We start from the raw sequence: 19,360 nt of genomic DNA, 5'->3' as shown, positions 1-19,360 counted from the left end.
TTTGTCCTGTGTTGCGAGAGCGCGTCCACTGCGAACCACATATTCTCGCGATATCTCGGAATGTCACGCGCGGTTCGGAACATGGTCTATTGAGAATGGGACGCCTCAAAGAGGTATTTGTCTGCTGAAAACTAGATTGAAAATAACGCCGGCTTGATCAAAAGCCCATACCAAAAGACTAATCTGAAAGAAGAGTTACCGAAGGCACGCTGTATTAGGTATGTAAGTACTATTCCTAAGTGATACTTTTTGGGACAACTATTTAGAAAGACTGTATTGCTGAAAAGGACCATTTCTGTGGGTTAACCGTCGATTAGTTTTTCAATACTCCTAGCTTTAAATCATTTCAAGTGATATACTAATTGTTTCCACTTACAAGTGTTATAACAATGCTATTTGTGAACTAATGGCGAGAAAGTAGTCCAGAGGGAACGGTCCAAACTTTTGTTAATCACATAGCATTTGGTGTAACTTTGATTGAAGCATAGTGGCTGGCAAGACATGTCTTCCTTTAAGTAGACAACAGTGAACGTGATTTCTTCAGATTTCTACAATCGCCTTTACAGTAGATTGAGTTCGTATCCACATATCCACGCAAGCTGGCTCTATGTCCCCATTTCTTTTTTAATAATTTACTGACTATTTCTTTAAACTTGCAATAATGCTTGCAATTCATTGACGGTGCTTAATTGGTATATCGAGCATGATTGGTTTATAAAGAGTGTTAACGGGATGAGAAAGATCCCAGAGGGGTCGGAAAGTACACTAATTCGTGCGTCAAAAGCTAGAGGTGTTTTAAACCTCACAATCATTTTGTTTCATAACGATATGAATTTGTACTCTGAGCAGGTAAATCATCTTGTAATACGCAAGAAAACTTCAATTGTAGTTTTTATTGTATTGTTCATCGATTTAATTGCACTGTTAATAGCAACTTTCTTAGTCGAGTTCGAAAATCGCGTCGCAATATAAAGTTTCAGTGTACATCCTGTCACACACAGCCTATCACACACAGCCTGCCACACACAGCCTAAAACTACATGTTCATATGCTCACAGAGTCCAAAATGAAAAATACATGTTTTCTGTACTTCGAAAACAAGGATAAGTGGTTATTTATTTATTTATTTATTTATTTATTTATTTATTTATTTATTTATTTATTTATTTATTTATTTATTTATTCGCTGATTTGTTTATTGTTTGTTTTTTTGCTTGTTTGTTCATTTTTTATTTATCCGTTGCATGTATGTCTGCATGAAGGCAGGCGATTCGCAATTATGTGGGATCGGCGAGTGCGGTTTGAGCATTTCTGTATTTCCTGAAAATGACGGTAGGCTGTAGATCCTGTATATCCTGCATATTTACAGAAAAGACACGAAGTAAACAATAGATCCTGTACATTTTCTGGATATACAAAGTAAACCGCAGATCCTGCACCTTTGCTGAAACACAGCAGTCGATCCTGTACATTTCCTCAAGGAACCTAACCGATAGATGCTGAGAAGCAACGTGGAAACCGTAAGAGCGTTAACGATACAGATATCTTGTTCCAGTTCCCAAGACGTATGAGACCCTTCGTCCTAAGGTAGTATGCGCCTCGAAAGTGAAAGACTTAAACTATTGCTCAAACTTTCCTTAAGGAATCTTTCAACCATTCTCTTTCAAAATCAAGAATAAAAATCGGGGGTCACCGTGCAAGTTTTGGTACCAGAGAAACCAACACCCAAGATTTACGAATATTTAAAATTCAAAATGGCCGCCATCAGTGTGTTAACTCTGTAGAGAAAAATAAAATTTTCGAATTTTCGAAAACTAAGCCGTTGAAAAGTTTACTTACACCAAGAGCTTTAAAATGAACCCCTCCAATCGTATATCAGAAAAAAACTGTAAAGTTTTGAGAGGCCGAATATCTGTCATTGAGGTGCATTACACCTTTAATGTAAGCTAACCTCCCTCGACTCATTTTGGAATATTCCGGCTGTGCCCCAAACAAGAATGAATCATATTTACTGATGGGAGGGCAATACAATCGGAAGCATTTTGGTTCAAAGTGGTTGAACACGGCAGCCCATGAATCACTGACCCTACGCTTTTTCGAACATTGAGCAGTTTTGATTAATAATCTCTGGCAACGTTTTCTTCGTTAAAATGTATAAAGAAAATTAAATTGTAACAGTTTCCTGTGTATTATGTACAATAATTAGCGGTCAAACGGGTTTATGTATGTGATTTTCGCGCCCCACATTCAATATAGTAAATTAATCAGACAAGAACGTTGGTAATCTCGAAACTGCCTGTCACTGCATTGTGTGTAATTATTGTTCACACAACTTGATGGTCATAATAGGTACAAGGTCTGTGGAGACTTTCATCAATACCTTTACATTGGCTTATTTAAAGTTGCCTGTACACAAATCATCTTGTTGTTTGCAACGTTGGGAGCCGGATTAGGATGTGTCTATATGCTTTTGTATTAAAGTATGCCTTTGGCACATCTTTATCGTGAAATTTTCATCGTATGGCATGCTACGAAGTTTTTTAATATCTGTCAATAAATTGCATGCCTGCTGATTTTTTACATTCTGAGGTTTTCATAGATTGAACACTTTGCTGACTGCAAGAAAAAATGCAATTTTAATCATTGAAAATAGTAACAGTAGCGATTCTCAATAGAATTCAATGCATGAATATTACAGAGTATTCGATAAAAACGGTGAAATCATATCATTCAAAGTCTTACCGGTGTAAGGATGTGTACAGAGCCATTACAACAGTTTACCTTCCAGCCAACCATATCTCTGTGGTGTTTAGCAATGTCGCTTTCACTACCCCGGAAATAGGTATTCTCACAACTTCATGCGAGGCTTGGCATCGTTGTTCATTTCAGCTCGTATGCTCAATGTCCCGGGGTGGAAGGACACTGCCGCCAGCTCTCCTTTATCGAAAACAATTACATTTCCATCATGCCACAATGTTTCTTAAGCAAGACACCCGTTTTACCATAGCAACGTTTGCCTGACATATTAAATTTTCCACTGCTTGATAACATACGAAAGGAAGGTCACACGAGGATATGATCATGGTCGCTTGGCTTGGCTATTGCGAGTTTAAAGAGAGGCACAACTTCCATTGATCGGAGGTAATATGGCGAACACGATCACTCGTAATTTGCATGCTGACAACACAAGTTTTGACTTTAGTTTGCTGCTGTCCTGACGTGCAGTAAAACAATTAACAGAAATGCTTTACACTCTAAGTTGTATATTGATCATGATTAATAATCACCATGGGTTGTCAAGGCAACTCCAAACGCTGACACGTGCATCAGAAACGCCATCACCGTCAATTATTATCATCATCATCGTCGTCGTCATCAACAATATCATCGATTAATCAATCAATCGATTGATTGATTGATTGATTGATTGATTGATTGATCAATCAGCTAATCACAAGAATTCATAATCCAGCACGATGTCCTTTTCAAGGGCGCTGATGATGAAATTGACGACGACCATGACAACGGATTTGACTACAGTGGTACTGTTTGACCACCCACCTACCACCATTATAATCATCATCACCACCGCCACCACCATCATATCATCATCATCATCATCATCATCATCATCATCATCATCATCATCATCATCATCATGTACGTATTCATGGCAGACAATTGTTTTTAAAAGCGAGGACATGATATTGAAAGCTGACAATTCAAGTTCCCTCCTGTTAGATCTTGCTGTATTGAAGCTACAGAGTAGATCGAGTGGAGCCAACTTGTAATTTTTAGCCAAATGTATTTGTTAAAAGTGTGAACCGAACAGTAATATAAGGAAAGCTACTTATGACTACACCAACCAACTACAAATGCTTGTTTTTTGATAATGAAATACAAAAATAGATTATACGTTGAGACAACTACAACAGTTTTTCTTCCCTTAATACCGTTCCTATCCCTTCATTCTGTTGTGCATTGTATGCTAGATTGAAGCTTTCAAATTTCATACACGAATGTGTTGCATACTCAATTTTGTCTATAGAACACAGGTGATATTTGTAAGTTTGCCGTGTTGACTTAGTTAAGTTTGTATCCGTTTATGTCAGACGCCCATCACTGACTGACATGAGTGTTACAGTGACAGTTGCTGTGCATTGGTCATTTTTCTGTTGTGCAGAAAACCACGTTGCCTCTTTTTTCGTGTCGCGTGTGAAAAGAAGGACTATTGAACGTGGCGAGTTAATATTTGCTCACGTTATCTCGCACATATTATTTTTGTCTATTGACCGAGATAATTGCCAATTTCTCTGATAAAAAATACACATGTACTGAACACGTGTATTTCTACGGCTTTACGTGATAGATGAAACCCATCAACTTCAACGACACGGGTCTGGCCTTGAAATGCATGAGTTGGAGAAGAAAACGGATTCCATTATAATTTGGTGGTCGATAACATATGATTGGTGGACATGGGTAGCCTTTCGCCTTAATTATTGGGCAGCTAGGAAGTCGTTAGAGTCAGGCATAGAGCGACATCAGTGCTACAGGACCCTAAGTAACTCTACTTTTAGTCTATATCCAAGGTATATATATCTAGAAATTCTCACTCGAATATTTCTTTCAAATGCGATGTTAAACTGGTTTCAAACGGATTTTGAGGTTCTTGTTACACCATTAAGTTGACACACAATATGACGGCTCCTATGTGATTCAATTTTGCAACAGTATCGAGCTGAACGGTGATTTTTCGATTTAAAATACTGTCCCTTTGGTACACTCAGCTCCATCTCAAGAAACCTCTAATTTTTTTTATTTATTTTTTTATTTATTTATTTTTTGCACCATTGGATTTAAAGCTTATGCTAGTCAGTTGATTATTCGATAACGCCAACACCTGGATGCAATCTCGGGACCGAATACGCTCAGAGGCGAGATGCGCAAATTTTCACAATCGTATCCTTCACTTATAAAAAGTGTTTTGAATTACTTTGAACTCGCGGTGAAATTAAGAATTGTTTTCCAGAAGAATATTAGATAATGAGTGCATTAAGAATTAAAATATCGGTAAGTGTCCAGACATAATTGCTTCCTGAGTCAACTACATGTATGTACACAGTGACACCTGTGTTGTGCTCTTGGCAATGGATGATGACAGCGTGAAATTTCCTGCATTGAAATATGAGATCATTAAATTTCAAACATTTCAGTTTCAATTTGTATGTAAACTTAGCTCTGTATTCTAGACTATTTAGACTATTTAGACTATTTAGACAAAGCGAACATACTTATAGCCCCATTATTGTCAAATCCACCACCCCTAACTTAGGATTACGGTATCCCTTCCACTGACGCACCTTCAGGAAGAACCGGGAAATTTGTCAGTCGTGACTGCCGATAGGCTTAAGCATGAGAGGCAGCCGCAACAGACCAGCCGCAACAGACCGAAAGACGTAATTTTCACACAGTAAATATAACGCTTTAAAATTGAGCCCATGTCCCGTGAGAGTACATTTCAATCTGTGCAACTGGAGCCCGTTACTGACACTGTGATAGCCTCAAACGTGCAGTAGCACATGATTTTCAGTGTATGATCACGGACTGGGTAGTGCCGCACGGCTGCAACATTCAAGACACGTGTTGTCGTTTCACGCGTGTTGAGTATCAAAGGTCACAGTGCGCTACACTCGAACTCCAGGTTTCTTGTTGAGCTGAGCATATAAGTCTTCAGTGAAGTGCTTCAGAGAAGCCTGTTAAGGGTACTTTTCAGACACGTTGATGTAAACAGAAGAGGCTTGACTTGCATGTGACGTGAAGTCGAAGAGATGAATTGATACGAATATCTTTCCACGTGAGAAATGACTCCATTAGTGACATTTTGCGGCCCGATTCTGATAAATTAAAACGTTGTTAATTGCAGATTTTCTGTTCGTCGTGAGCGGAGCATGGCTGTCTGCGTTGAGTCATGTTAAAAACCCAAGTATCAACTGTTTCAATATCACAAGGTACCTAAACACAGACATTCAATACCCCGGGCACTACTTAGTCTATACGCATTCAATCCAGTGTTTGCCTGTCAGAATTACAAGCAGGATAATTTGTTTGAATACTGTCGACAAGCAATTAAGTCCTCCTTTGGAAATGAAATGTCACATGACCAAAGTTTCAGAGAATTCTGCCTTGTTAGGTCAGTATGCGCTTCGAAAGTGACAGACTTAAGCTTAAACTGACAGACCTAAACTTTTGCTCAAACTTTCTTATGATACGTTCAACCATCTTCTTACTACGAAATAAAAATCAGTGGTCCCATTCAAACTTTGGTACTCTAAAGAAACGAGTTACCTAACAGTTACGCATACTTGAAATTCAAAGCGCCCTCCATCTCTGGGTTAATGTATGAGAAAACAAAATTTTCGATTTCCCAAAAATTAAGGATGGTGAAAATTTGTCTTACTATGACAGCTTTAATTAATCTCCCACAGGTGTAAGATCAGGAAATAATCGTAGATATTTGAGAATCCGGTATTATATTTACCCAAGGTGCATTCTACCTTTTAAAAAGACATATGGACTTCCTAAACATGATTTACCATGTGTGGCCAAGGTGCAACATAATTACATACAATAGACTTAGCAATTTTGTTCTGTGTATCTACACTGAGTGATTAACGTCGAAAATCAGAAGATATTGGAATTTCTCAATTCTATCATAACAACGGCGTATTATCGGTAAAAATACACAGTATTCTCGTAATTCCCTCCATCAGGTAAACGCAGTGCAGATGTTCATGAGAAACAGTTGATTGGTTTTTAAATTCCCGTTAGACGTTCTCCCTTTGCAGACAGAGGTGCAGTGTGGATTGTATACAAATTATCAACTTAACAGACGATCACCTCAGAATTCCGATGAAGCCTAAAACACTTAAAACAGTGTGTCAACTTACATGCCTGTCTGTTTACTGTGCAACCAGTTTCCACTCCAACACCGCCTAAGGCTCAGAACCGAGTTCCGAGCAGGGCTACTTGACACTGCACTGAGCTCCAAATCACAGCAGGAGAGGGCCACTAAGCACGGCTTATTTGGTAAATTAAACTTGTCAGCAATACAACCCTGGGCATTTTACTTCCACGTCTAGTAAAAACCGAGAACATTAGCTACAGTATCTGATGAGCGGACCTAACAACTCTTACATTGCGTGTGTAAACATGTTGTTTCAATGCCACATATATTGACTTAGTAATTCTACCCGAATCTCGTGAAATCGACGAATAGCTGATGGTGTTTTTGGAGAAGATCCACTTTCGATGACCCGCTTAATTTACAGAGAATTTCAAAATAGTTTGGACGTTGAATTTTATTGATCAACAACAACAACAACAACAACAACAACACGACTAATAAACATAAACAACAATACAAACAACGACAACAAAAACAACCAGATTTCTTGGTTCCCTATAATTTCCCGTCGATGAAACTGCACAGAACGATAACGAGAGGGTTTTTCGGTACAGTATGTACGGTTCAGTACAACGATTGGCGTTGCCTACACGGAACGCGTTCTGTATGTGGGAACAGTGGACGTTGTATTTGGTTCAATTGTTGCAAAATCTATCAAAGGAGAACGTTTGTAATCATGAATGCAGTTGGCGATATTTTCTATCGCCAGAAACGTTTTTTCTAAGCACCAAGCACGTTATAATTCCAACCTATTTGAAATTCACTGCAAGTTTCGAAGAGCCAACGTTCGTCACCGGCCCTCTAGCTTTTAATTTAGCTAAGTAGTAAGGGCACGTTTTGAGTGCGATCAGCATAGGGTTGGCATCTGTAGGCATGCGCCTTTCTTCCCGTGGAGTCCCTAGACCCCTGGATCACTATGAAACTCCTTCAGAATGTGTCTGCTCAAATCAGAAGAAACGGTTCTGAGAAGTCAGATTCAGAGAATCGAGTATTGATAACTATTATTTTCCCCTGAATTCCGCACCATCTGCCCCAATATTTCAGGCTTATGTGGACTGTTGCTATAAAATAAGGTGTTTGAAAAACTTTAAAAGCATTTTGCTTAAATTTTCATATCTTATAAATCGTCAAAGTATAAAATACATTGATTTAAAACACCTAAAACTAGCCTCACATAAGGCGACCAATATCAGAGTTTATATTGCTTTAATCCTTGCGACCTTTAACCTTCTTCATTAAGTGTGTTTTCCCTCTCAAGCCGTATTCACTGAGGATGAGAAGTAGTATTTCCATCTGGCCTCGGTCTGTGTAATGATTTCCACCATGCTTTGTTGAAATACTGGGGATAAAAGGAATGAAACAGTTTTTCCTTACTGCTATATGGAGTGAGTGATTGTTGTAATTTCTTAAAAGCTTTCAAGAACTCGGAGTCAAGCTGTTCTAAGGAAACTTGTAGAAACTTGTTCTATAGTTCCCTACTTGTCATCTGCTAATTTGACGTAATTGGTGCGTGTGTAATCACCTCACGTTGGCTCTTGGCTTTTCTGTTTGAAACGTTTTGATTCAATCTTAATTCGTCCTTTATGACAAGAGGTATCCACACTTGTGGAGTGTTTCGAGTTTCAAAAATAAACACTTTAATTAACCGTAAACCCAGTCCATTCCAAGAAGTCTACCGTCAATACGACACTCTCCGAGCGCAACTGATTGTGTGCGTGAAATTTTAAAGAGGGCGAATCCTTACGAAAGAATTAAAGTCACGAAAAGGCGACGAGAGCATTCACGTGGCCGCTGCCTAGGGTTACAAACACCAACATGATGACGTCATCTAACATCCAATGTTGGTCTCATTTTAGCAGTCATTACGCTCACTCACATTTGCATACAAGTCTCTCATATAAAAATGAACTAATTAAAGACTTCATTTGTATTTTTCTCTATCTTGACAGAAGCAACGAACAAGCCCGGTGTATCAGCCTTAAGGATGAAGAAGAGCCTCCGTTTCTTGCTTATCTTATCTCTCGTTTCAAGTTCTGTTTCCAAGCGGGGACGGCTGGGACATTCAAGTAAGTGTGTCGCCTTCATATTTTAGGTAACCTTATTCGGTGTTTCTAGAGGCTGTCGAAATAAGCGCATCTTGCTTGTTGCATCGTGATGATAGTAATCTGCTGCAAACGAAACATCACTTCAAATTGACACAAATTTTCATGCTCATTCAATATGCATGCGTGTTGATGCGAAAAAGATGAAAATTATGTTACTAGTCTTTGGTTGATCATGATGCGTTGACCGTATTTCAAGTACTCAGAAGATCGCGAAAGACTCGTCGCCTCTTGGCACTTACGCTGTCTCACTGAACAATGAATATATAATTAAAAGTGAAGCGTGTCATGACCATATGAGGAAAGATAACCAAATGATACAATAGTGTAACAATTATCGATGAATTGCGCTCACAATGACCAAATTCGGATGTAGACAAGTGTTGCGTCTATAACCTTTACTCGTTTGCACGGCCTCCATTACTGCTTTAACGTTTTCGAAGCGATAGAAAGAGTTGCTGCCCACCCCCGTCTGCTCGCAAAGCGGCGAGTTTATCTAGGTTCTTAGAAGCAGGTAAAGACGCTTACATTGAATAAAGCATATGAGGCATACAAGGCTAACGCCTACGACTACTTTTAATTAGGCTGCTATAGTAAGTTTTTCCCCCCGTTTCTGGACAAAGCTTACAAAGCGGATGGCTCATTTTTGTAAAATCGACCGCTGTAAATATGGTCTGAAGCTTTGATTGTGTTTTACTACAGTAAATCTTCAGGGTTGAATAATTAATACCAGAGGTTCGCGACATTCTGTGTATATTTTCTCACTTTAAAAATAAAACACTTCGTATATTGTAAATATCATAGACAATGGCATGGGTTAAATATTCTAGACAATGACATGCGTAATAATAATTTTTTTGAACACATATCTATGGCGGTCTAAGCCGTGTTGAACAACCCTATGACGTTTCATTTTTCAGATCAATATGTTTCATTCCAAGGAAGGGAAACAGGGAAAAGTGCAAGGCACAGAATCCTGAAAATAAAGACAATTTTCGTTACTGCTGATGTTGATAATTTTTTTCCTCGTTAATGAGAACGTCAGAAGCACCACCATTTCACTTGTAACTTGAATTTGTCACTAAATGTTGAGAAATATTATGAAAACTTTGTGACAGAACGGCAGATGCAGATATACTAATAGAAGCCGATTGTTCAACAGAATATGCATGCGAAATAATGTCAGAGATACTGTTGAGTTCAAATACTGTACTTGTACCCCGGCTCTAGGCTGGTAATTTAAGTGTTTTTCTGTGTATGACGTCACCCATTATACGTAAATTTTGACATTTGTTATGCCTTTTGTTGAGATGAACAAAAACATCCGTCACACGTATGCGCTGCACTGTGTATTTCTGTATCTCTTAAAGGGGAAGTTCTCAATCCCTGGTTTTCGGATTAGTTCTTGTTGACATTGGGTACTTACATGGTATTAGCCTTTTGTTTTCCATTGTAATTTTTATCAAGTTGTCAATTTTCTTTAAAGCTCCATAAGCTGTATCTTTTGGCTATTTTTTTCAGAACTTTTGTTTTGTGGTGTCCCTGCACTTTCTGCATTGAATCCCTAAACTGTAATTTAATGCCAAGTATTTAGCATATCAACACAACCTATATGAGTATAATCTCCATTGTTATGGTTGAAAATTGTATTCAAGTCCGGACTAGAATTCATTTGTAAACAATAAACAATGATCACTACACACATACAAGCTGTGTTGACAAAAAGAATACTCGAAATTACAGCATGACAAACGGATTAGGGTGAGACATGGCAGTTGATATACAAAAGCAGAATACTGAAAAACTTGCCACAAGTTACAGCTTATGTCCCTTTAGGATAAAACTGATAAATGACCCGCCCCTTTAAAATGCTACTGATATGGGTGATTGTTTTATATTCCTTTGGTCTATTCACCTCCGAATCTCAAATTCGAAGACATTTCTGACAGCAACTTCTTTCCCATTAATAAATAGCTGTTAAAGTGAAAAATGTTCATGCCTCGAATAACGAATCTCTCGGTCAGGCCTCGCATTCGTGACGTCACGTGTGGTTCCTATTTGCTCAGGGCGAATGCAATGCGATTGCCATACATATAGGTAAACAGGACAGCAGGAGAACTGCAAAGTACTATCAAAAATATAACATTTTTATCGAACCACCTAATCCGTATTTTAAGAAAACGTTAATATCTCAACAAATAAACGTTTTATATTATTTAACTATGCAATGAAAAGGCGCGATTGTGTTTGGGTACACAAATAAAGAACTCCGACGCCAAGTCAGGCAAATTTTGTTCCCTAAATGGATGCTAAGATTGAAACTTCGCAGATAACTTTAAAGTGGCCGATTTTTTGGCATTTCCAACGGAGGAGGATATTTTAGAGTGTAATGCATCAGACTGTTTACTGTACATCCGAGTAGGGGATCCTGCGTTCAACGTTTTGAAACCTAACGGCTGCCATGTTGCTGCCGGTTGATTTTTTTCATCGTTGCTGTGTATTCTAGACTCATATAAGTTTGTTGGCTGATAAATATCATATTATAGTAAATTGATGTAGTTAACTTCAGTAGACTGTCGCGTAGATGGTGGGATGATCGGGAACGCCTTAGGAAGGGAGTATAATTATTATAGAAGTCGATAACCGAAATACGTTACGTTTTTTTAATAATGAATATTATCTTTAGAAAATTGTGTTAAATTCAGATTCGCGGAAAGCAGATGAGAGTGCACGGGCTTTCAACGTTACAATCCTAAAAATAAGTCTGACGACTGTAAGCGTAACCTAGTATACTTATCGGATAACCTAAATGCCACTTATGCAAGTACTTGCCAAATGTGACCTAAAGGTGGAAGAAACAAGTGACACCTTGGTGTTTATAAAGTAACCTCAGTGAATCCTGACGTAGTACACAGGCAAGTACTTGCACCAGTATCGGAGTTGTCATAGCGTTTTATTCAAGCCCGTACGAACAATAAGATTCAGAATCACTTCCACTCGATGTAGTAACATTACCCCTTCGCCTCGTCTTCAGTATTCTTTCGACTCTATACTTTGAATTAGCAGCACTTTTCAAATTTGGCAGTCCATATTCATTGAATGTGAATTTAAGTATTTCGGCTCGACTTATTGGAAAAACCAGAATGACAACAGTCGGAGTGAAAATTTTATATAAAGTCTATGCAATATTTATTTCTTTATATATTTATATGTGTTTCTTTTTATTTGTATGTACGATTTGTATAGCAAAGTGAATGCTTAAGTTGGCATTGCACACAGTGAAGACACGGTCATGTTTAACCTACAAAGAGACATTTCTATTTTTCGAGTAAATGGTCATAAAATTGAAATGATACTGCAAAGCATGGCGAATAAAGAGACGAGAAAATGAGCAATTGGATTAGGAATTAATAGTGCATGATATTTTTAGTCTCTTCAGAAAAAGGCGTGGACAATAGATATAAGTCATTCATTTCGCTTTCGGAAAAAAAACAGCGCGATATCCCGTTCAATGAATACGATACTATCGACAATTTTTTGCACAAATACTCATTACAATGTTCTCCACCCAGTAAATTGATGTTCATTTCAAGCATGAAATTTACATACATGTACGATAGGTTCCACCTTTGATAGTGGAGGCGTCATATCACACGATTCATCTCGTGTTAATCGCAAACCACGACTATGGTCAGAATCACTAAACGACCGAAAAATAATGTGCTTTTCTAGATGCGGTAATTTAGTGTAAATACTCTAACGAACATTTTCTGTACTGTCGCTGTACGATAAATTCGCCATAATTTGTCCACTTGAATTTTGCCGGCGGTTCTACAATAGAGAAGATAATATTTGTTATTGAATCTATCCAACGACCGGTTAACATTCGCCGAATCAAACGTTTAATTTTTTAAAACTGATTGAGCAGCGCTGGTTGATCTATAAATCTGAGTATGTGAAAAAATCCCTGTGTGATCAAATTAGTAATTTAATGTACTGTCAATGTTTCTCTGCCGCCGCAGACATTCCCAAGCTAAAGTTATCCCATAATATCTAGTTTATATAGAATTGACGTAAACCACCTAGAATAAGGAGGAATATGTCATTTGTTTGTTCGTTTTTCAGTCGCCAATATAATATTTTAACATTTATGTGGGATTTTCTTATCGTCGGCTTAACTTGTTTTGTGTTCAAGGAAACACATGGCTTTACATGGTCTCTTAGACTACGTGTAACTAATGAATGTTTCACAGTTACCCAAGTACTTTCTGCATAAATTGCGAACACAGTGCCTCCATCGCTGTGATGCAAGAAACATATTTTAAGGTAGAGGGCCAGCCATGCCTTGTGCTGTGTTAGCAAATCACAAATCACACGTGCAAGGACTCATATCTGTAGAATTTCCATTTTCTAGAAACTTCGACCAGAAAAGACTGGGTATGAGAAACTATTAGAAAAAGGTTCCAAAGTCACAGTGCTAGACATCGAGCTACAAGGGCGATGTTTTTTCTTTACGGAAGTATCTACGGACCAAATGGTGACTGTATGCTTGACATTTTCCCCGTGCTTTTGATAGAAGTAGTGTAGCACTTGCTCTGTATAAAAACGCACCCTTTCCTTCGTATATCTGAAAGTCATTTGTTGTGTATCACCTTAGAAATCTATACGCGGTTGCATTGACCACAGCTTTAGACAGACCGAAAGAAGGCAAAAGTTAGCGTTATTGCGGAGAAGGTAATCGAAATTTAACAACGGAGAGTTTCTGCATGAGTTTATAATTATATCAGCAACATGTAGTATTCATTAACGTTTCCCGTGTCCAACAGCTGCTCATGATACTCATGATATGACATTGATACGGAAAGTACTTTGCGTAATAGAAGCTCAATCATTCTGTGCACGACTAGCAACTACTTATTCTCGCCCTAATGGACTGCAAATTGAAAATCTAAAAAAGGATTTTGAAAGTTGTTTTTTTCAAACGAAGTGAATAATGTAAGATCACAGTGCTGTATTGTGATAATGTCCACATGGTATTACATACAAAACATAATGTGCCTTATTTGATTAAGGAAATTACATGGTTTTAATTTCAGGATTTCTAAAATTTATATGTACACAGTTTTCCTAAAGGAAATTTTAAAGGCATCTAGAAGCTGGAAAAATAGCGCTGTCTTTTAATGTAAAAGGCAATTAATCCAGCGTCAGAGTTGTATGCATTTAGTGCAGGTGTAACCTCGCTGAAAGACAATGGAAGTCGATTGACCTACGCAGTATAAGCATGAACTCATATATAACTGCAATTTTTACGCAAACCCATTAAGGTATCGAAATATCAAAAATTGCCGCGAAGTAATGTTGTCATAAATCTTTTCATTTGGGAAATTAATGTGCCACATTCATGCCTGCAGCTGATTCATAATGCGAGTGTGAGCAAGTGACAAACCTGGCTGTGCACTTTGATCAACATTGTGAACAATGAGGGCGCTCATACTATTTGCATCTGAAAGTACGCAAACGATAGCGTAGTGACCGTAGGTCTCTTTAGAAGGTTGTTAGACAGTTACAAAACATAGGTTGCCATGACAGTGCCGCATGACGTGGATGTGCATGCGCTTATTTTACGTTATATTACTGCTTTGTCAATACCAGTGAATTTTGTGACGTCGTCCCCTAGTTTATTACTGATGATGTATCTGATTATCCAGTTTTGTGCCCCAGTATGTTTCCTAAGTCTACAAATTCTCAGGCATTGCCAAAGCTATAAAAATTGTATAATTTCCACCTCTGATTAATGCAACTGTCTGACAGAAGAGAGGCCGGACTGTACAAACCGTTGGATCATCGTCGTTTTGGGTCGTGAATACTCGTTTTTATTGGGAAGTGAGCATCAAATGTCAGTAAAGCGACAGTAAAGGTTTTTTTCTTTCCTTAGTATATGAGATATAATTTCTCTCGGTTCGATAGTATAGATGTAGTTGATGTCTTCGCGTTATGTGAATTCGACACTTGGCATTGATGTATGGTGTGTAGGCGGGGCTATCAGTGGAAAGTTTGGAATTTGATATTCAGTCTGGCCAGACAGTTCAGCAGAGCCTACAGACGGTAAATCCAAGTTATATCATAAAAAACAAAAAATGTTTTTGTTTTGTTTATTTTTTTTGCATATTTAGGGAATGAACAAAAGCGGAGAAGTCCGACACCACCCCATGGTCCTGTGTTATTCATTGTTTTCGGACACAGGCTTCCTTTTCTTAGGGTTTTTACCGCTGAGTTTTCTTGGGCGACATGCACGGGTGACTCGGGTATTTCATTTCATTTGCTTCCGCACCCTGGATTAATGTGTACTGTATACTTTCTGTCACTTGTCTGTAATAAAGCTGCCACCTCTGGCTGGTCCATCATTAATAAATGAATGGAGCGGAACGTAATTCATTTATTAGAATGAGAGCACAGAGAAGACCAGATGACAACCTTACGGTAACGTCGGCATATGCGCTCGTTCTCGGATACTGGTTCTAACTTACAGAAATAGCGCCCTCTTTCAGTAGACAACGCAAATTTACTCATGGCTCTCCCTGTTGTATTTTTGTTCGCCAATCGGCCTTTGTGTCACACAAGTACACATGAGGAAATAACATGAAAATCGATCGACCTACCGAATAGCAATATACAAAGCTGTGTATCATAAGCATCCGGCACTGTGCCATGGCTAAAAATGTTCATGTCGTTTTCAAGAAGCTCAAATATAATAACAAAGGCCGCCTCAAACCAAACAGTGGCGGCGCTCTTCACAAGACGAACACCAGGTGTGTAAGCCATTCAAGGGTATCGCTACTGCTTGAAATATGAAGGTCAATATACTCTCGGAAGATTTTAATTCATCCATCCCTCTTATTTTAGTTTTCTATGTTAAAAACGAGTTGGTGCTCTGCGATGTGACCAATATGTCAGTTTAAACCATTTTATTGCAGAATTCTGAACATTCCTAAGTTATACAATAGCAGAATAACCCTTGACATGTGCTTTTTATACAAAATAATCCATTCACATTATGATTCACCAAATATTTTAAACCAAATCTGCTTTTATGCCCCAAGTAGAAATTTACGCAAAAAAAAACTTTTTAAGCCAGACCTGTGTTCTGTTAATTGCAGAAAATTCTCGACAGTGCCCAGATGCATTTCTGTTTTTAACGATATCTCTTTCAAATGTAATATAGATATTTTTTCTACGCTATGTAGTTTAAAACCATTTTATCCAGTCATTTTAACAGTTCTCTCTTTTGATTCGTGTATGTTTTTTTCAATTTAATGTAATATGTTACTTTTATGGTTGTCTTGTACATTTGTCTTGTGATGGTGTGATTTTTTTGTTTCGCAATCTGTTAGTTGGTTTTCCCGTTGATCTGTGTATCCAATAAAATTTAAAAAATAAACAGTTAAAATAAATTCACAGAATGATTTTATCAGAGTTTGGTATTTAAGCTTATACCGTGACAAATATCGTCAGTTTGATATCTATTGAAGATCAGTTACTCCCCACAAAGTTTTTCTGTAAAATGTATTCATAATGAAAGCAAGAATCTTAGAGTGTCGATACAGACGGTAAAAAAGCGACTTGCGAAGGTTAAATACTGCAAATAGTCCAAAAAAATGAATTGGAAAATTTCCGTATTGAATATAATTTCCAACGTCCCTGAAGGGTTGCAAAGTGCCAAATGTATCTTAATATCCGACGAAGCTAATTTCCGTGACTCGCTTGACAACTTTTGTACGTAACGGCAACAGACTTCCCTATGCACAATCTCGCACCTGAACATTCCGTTTTATGGAACCGTCATAGAAAACATGTTGCAAATTATGGACAGGAAGAAATCACATCTACGCTCTAAAAGATTCGGAATTTTCACAGCGACAAATACATAGTTGTAAAACTATATCAGTGGCAGAGCATACACTTGTCGCTGTATGCTTTAGCACAGTTACCAAAATTTACCAACTGAAATCACGAAGAGAGTTTACGAGCGAAGTTAGATCCTTACACAATCGTATTTACGGTCCATAACAAGTCAGTTTTGGGGTTTTAAATCATAACGGGAAGTGTAGGGGAGGTACTCGGTCCGCTCCATTGCTGTTTTAGTTGCCGTTGCTAAGGGCGTTCTTGGTGGCGCTTTCGCTGAAATGGTAATTTCAGGCTACTCGCTTTTTTTCAGATCAGTAACAAAGCCATTCCATGGGACTGACATCTAAATATTACAACGATCTGGATGAAATAATAACACACCATGCAAAAATTATCAATAAACGGGATGTGAAAAGTCCCTATACTAGCTTCTAGATATGCTTCTATAGATATTCAATTCTGACATGTCGAATTTTCTAACCTGGTGCTAATCACTCTATCACAATCCTTACTGGTTCTCTCCCATTTCCGTTACATTTTCAGCTCATCGCCGTCTGCCTCGCAGTTTCTTTTGCCTTGATAACAGTTTCAAGTGCCTTAACTCCACTGACTGTATCTTTCGAGAATACCTGTGTGACGGAATAGAGGACTGCGACAATGGTTCCGATGAGTGGGACGAAGAATGTAGTAAGTGTTACACCTATAAAGGGGAGAGCATAATTTAGGTTACATAATACGTACATACATACTTACACACATACACACACACACACACACACACACACATACATACATACCTACCTACCTACCTACCTACATACATACATACATACATACATACATACATACATACATACATACATACATACATACATACATACATACATACATACATACATACATACATACATACTAACTACATACCTACATACATACATACATACATACATACATACATACATACATACATACATACATACATACATACATACATACATACATACATACATACATTTTATGCTGGGATGACCACATAGATAATTTGTGCAAGACTTTGTCTGCAAGAATTGTGTTATAAGACGACTACGCCCCTATTCTCAAAGGAGTGTTCTTTTGCTAGTTTATAACGCTTTGTTCTTGTCTGTAATTGACTATTGTTGTATTGTTGGGCTAGTACGTCTAAGACCAATCTCCAAAGATTGTACAAACTCCAGAAAAGGGCTGGTAAGGTAATTCTCGGAGCTGACACGACTTTTCCTTCTCGAACAGTTTTTGTTAGTTTGCACTGGTTGCCCATAGATTTACGTATTGAATACTTTACAGCTGTTATGACTTTCAAAGCTTTAAATGGTCTCGCACCAAGCTATATTAGTGATCTATCCAACCTCTCTCAGAAATGGATCGTTTAAATACTCGTAGTTCTAGTAATGGTAACCTTACCCACCAATGTTTAGGACAAGCATGGGTCAAAGATCATTTGTATATCGAGCTACTTAAAATCTGGAATTCCATTCCCCCAACTATCCGTGACTGTGAAGCCTTGTCGACGTTTAAATCAAAACTGCATTGTTATCTTTTCATGAAATATTGTAATGAAGGCTCTGACTTAGACTAGCCTATTTTTCCTTTGTCTTCGACATCTTCTATTCGTCTATTCCATACGTTTTTGTTTATTCGATGATTTGTTTGTGTATTTTGCCTTCTTTTCATGAGGGCTCTGATGGAAATTACAATTACTTTACTGTAATCAGATTACCCTCTTTAAATAAAGTGTAATAATAATAATAATAATAATACATACATACATACATACATACATACATACATACATACATACATACATACATACATACATACATACATACACACATACATACATACATACATACATACATACATACATACATACATACATACATACATACATACATACATACATACATACATACATACATACATACATACATACATACATACATACTAAGTACGTACGTATGTATGTACAGACAGACAGGCAGACAAATGGACAGACAGACAGCCAGAGGGAGATAATAGCATCCCACGCCCGAATGGACTAAGATGGAACATGTCACACGAATCGGGGAACCGACTTTAATAGAAGGAGAGAACTCGATTCTGAATGAAACTGAAACACACGGTGTTGTTGATAGGTTAAATTGTGTATCAACATCCTGAGAAATTTGATGTTGAAATTAAACGTGTTGTCATTCTGTTGGAACGGCGAGCAAGTTGGCTATCATTCTGATTTCATGTTCGACTCGGAATGGCAACAAAAGTGCTTATACCGAAATACAGAGGAGAAGGGCGAGACGAAAAGTCGACTTTGTAACACAGATACAGACCGACAGCCAGGAGACAAACTCAG

General features: G+C 37.9%; 1 protein-coding gene across 2 annotated transcripts in view; it reads left to right on the top strand.

The window, feature by feature from the left end:
* The window catches only part of LOC139142539 (relaxin receptor 2-like), a 96,245-nt gene that overhangs the window by 43,283 nt on the left and 33,602 nt on the right, over window positions 1–19,360 (top strand). For both annotated transcript variants that reach the window (XM_070712496.1, XM_070712497.1), the window contains exons 2-3: window positions 8,917–9,033; window positions 17,518–17,661. In XM_070712496.1, coding sequence (XP_070568597.1) covers window positions 8,952–9,033; window positions 17,518–17,661 — 226 coding nt within the window. In that variant the 5' untranslated portion in view covers window positions 8,917–8,951. The remainder of the gene's footprint in view (window positions 1–8,916; window positions 9,034–17,517; window positions 17,662–19,360) is intronic.

This window comes from Ptychodera flava, chromosome 10, assembly GCF_041260155.1.
Source record: "Ptychodera flava strain L36383 chromosome 10, AS_Pfla_20210202, whole genome shotgun sequence".
In the NCBI taxonomy this organism is placed as follows: domain Eukaryota; kingdom Metazoa; phylum Hemichordata; class Enteropneusta; family Ptychoderidae; genus Ptychodera; species Ptychodera flava.
Note: the sequence above shows the minus strand (reverse complement) of the source record. Positions and strands in the feature narration are given on the sequence as shown.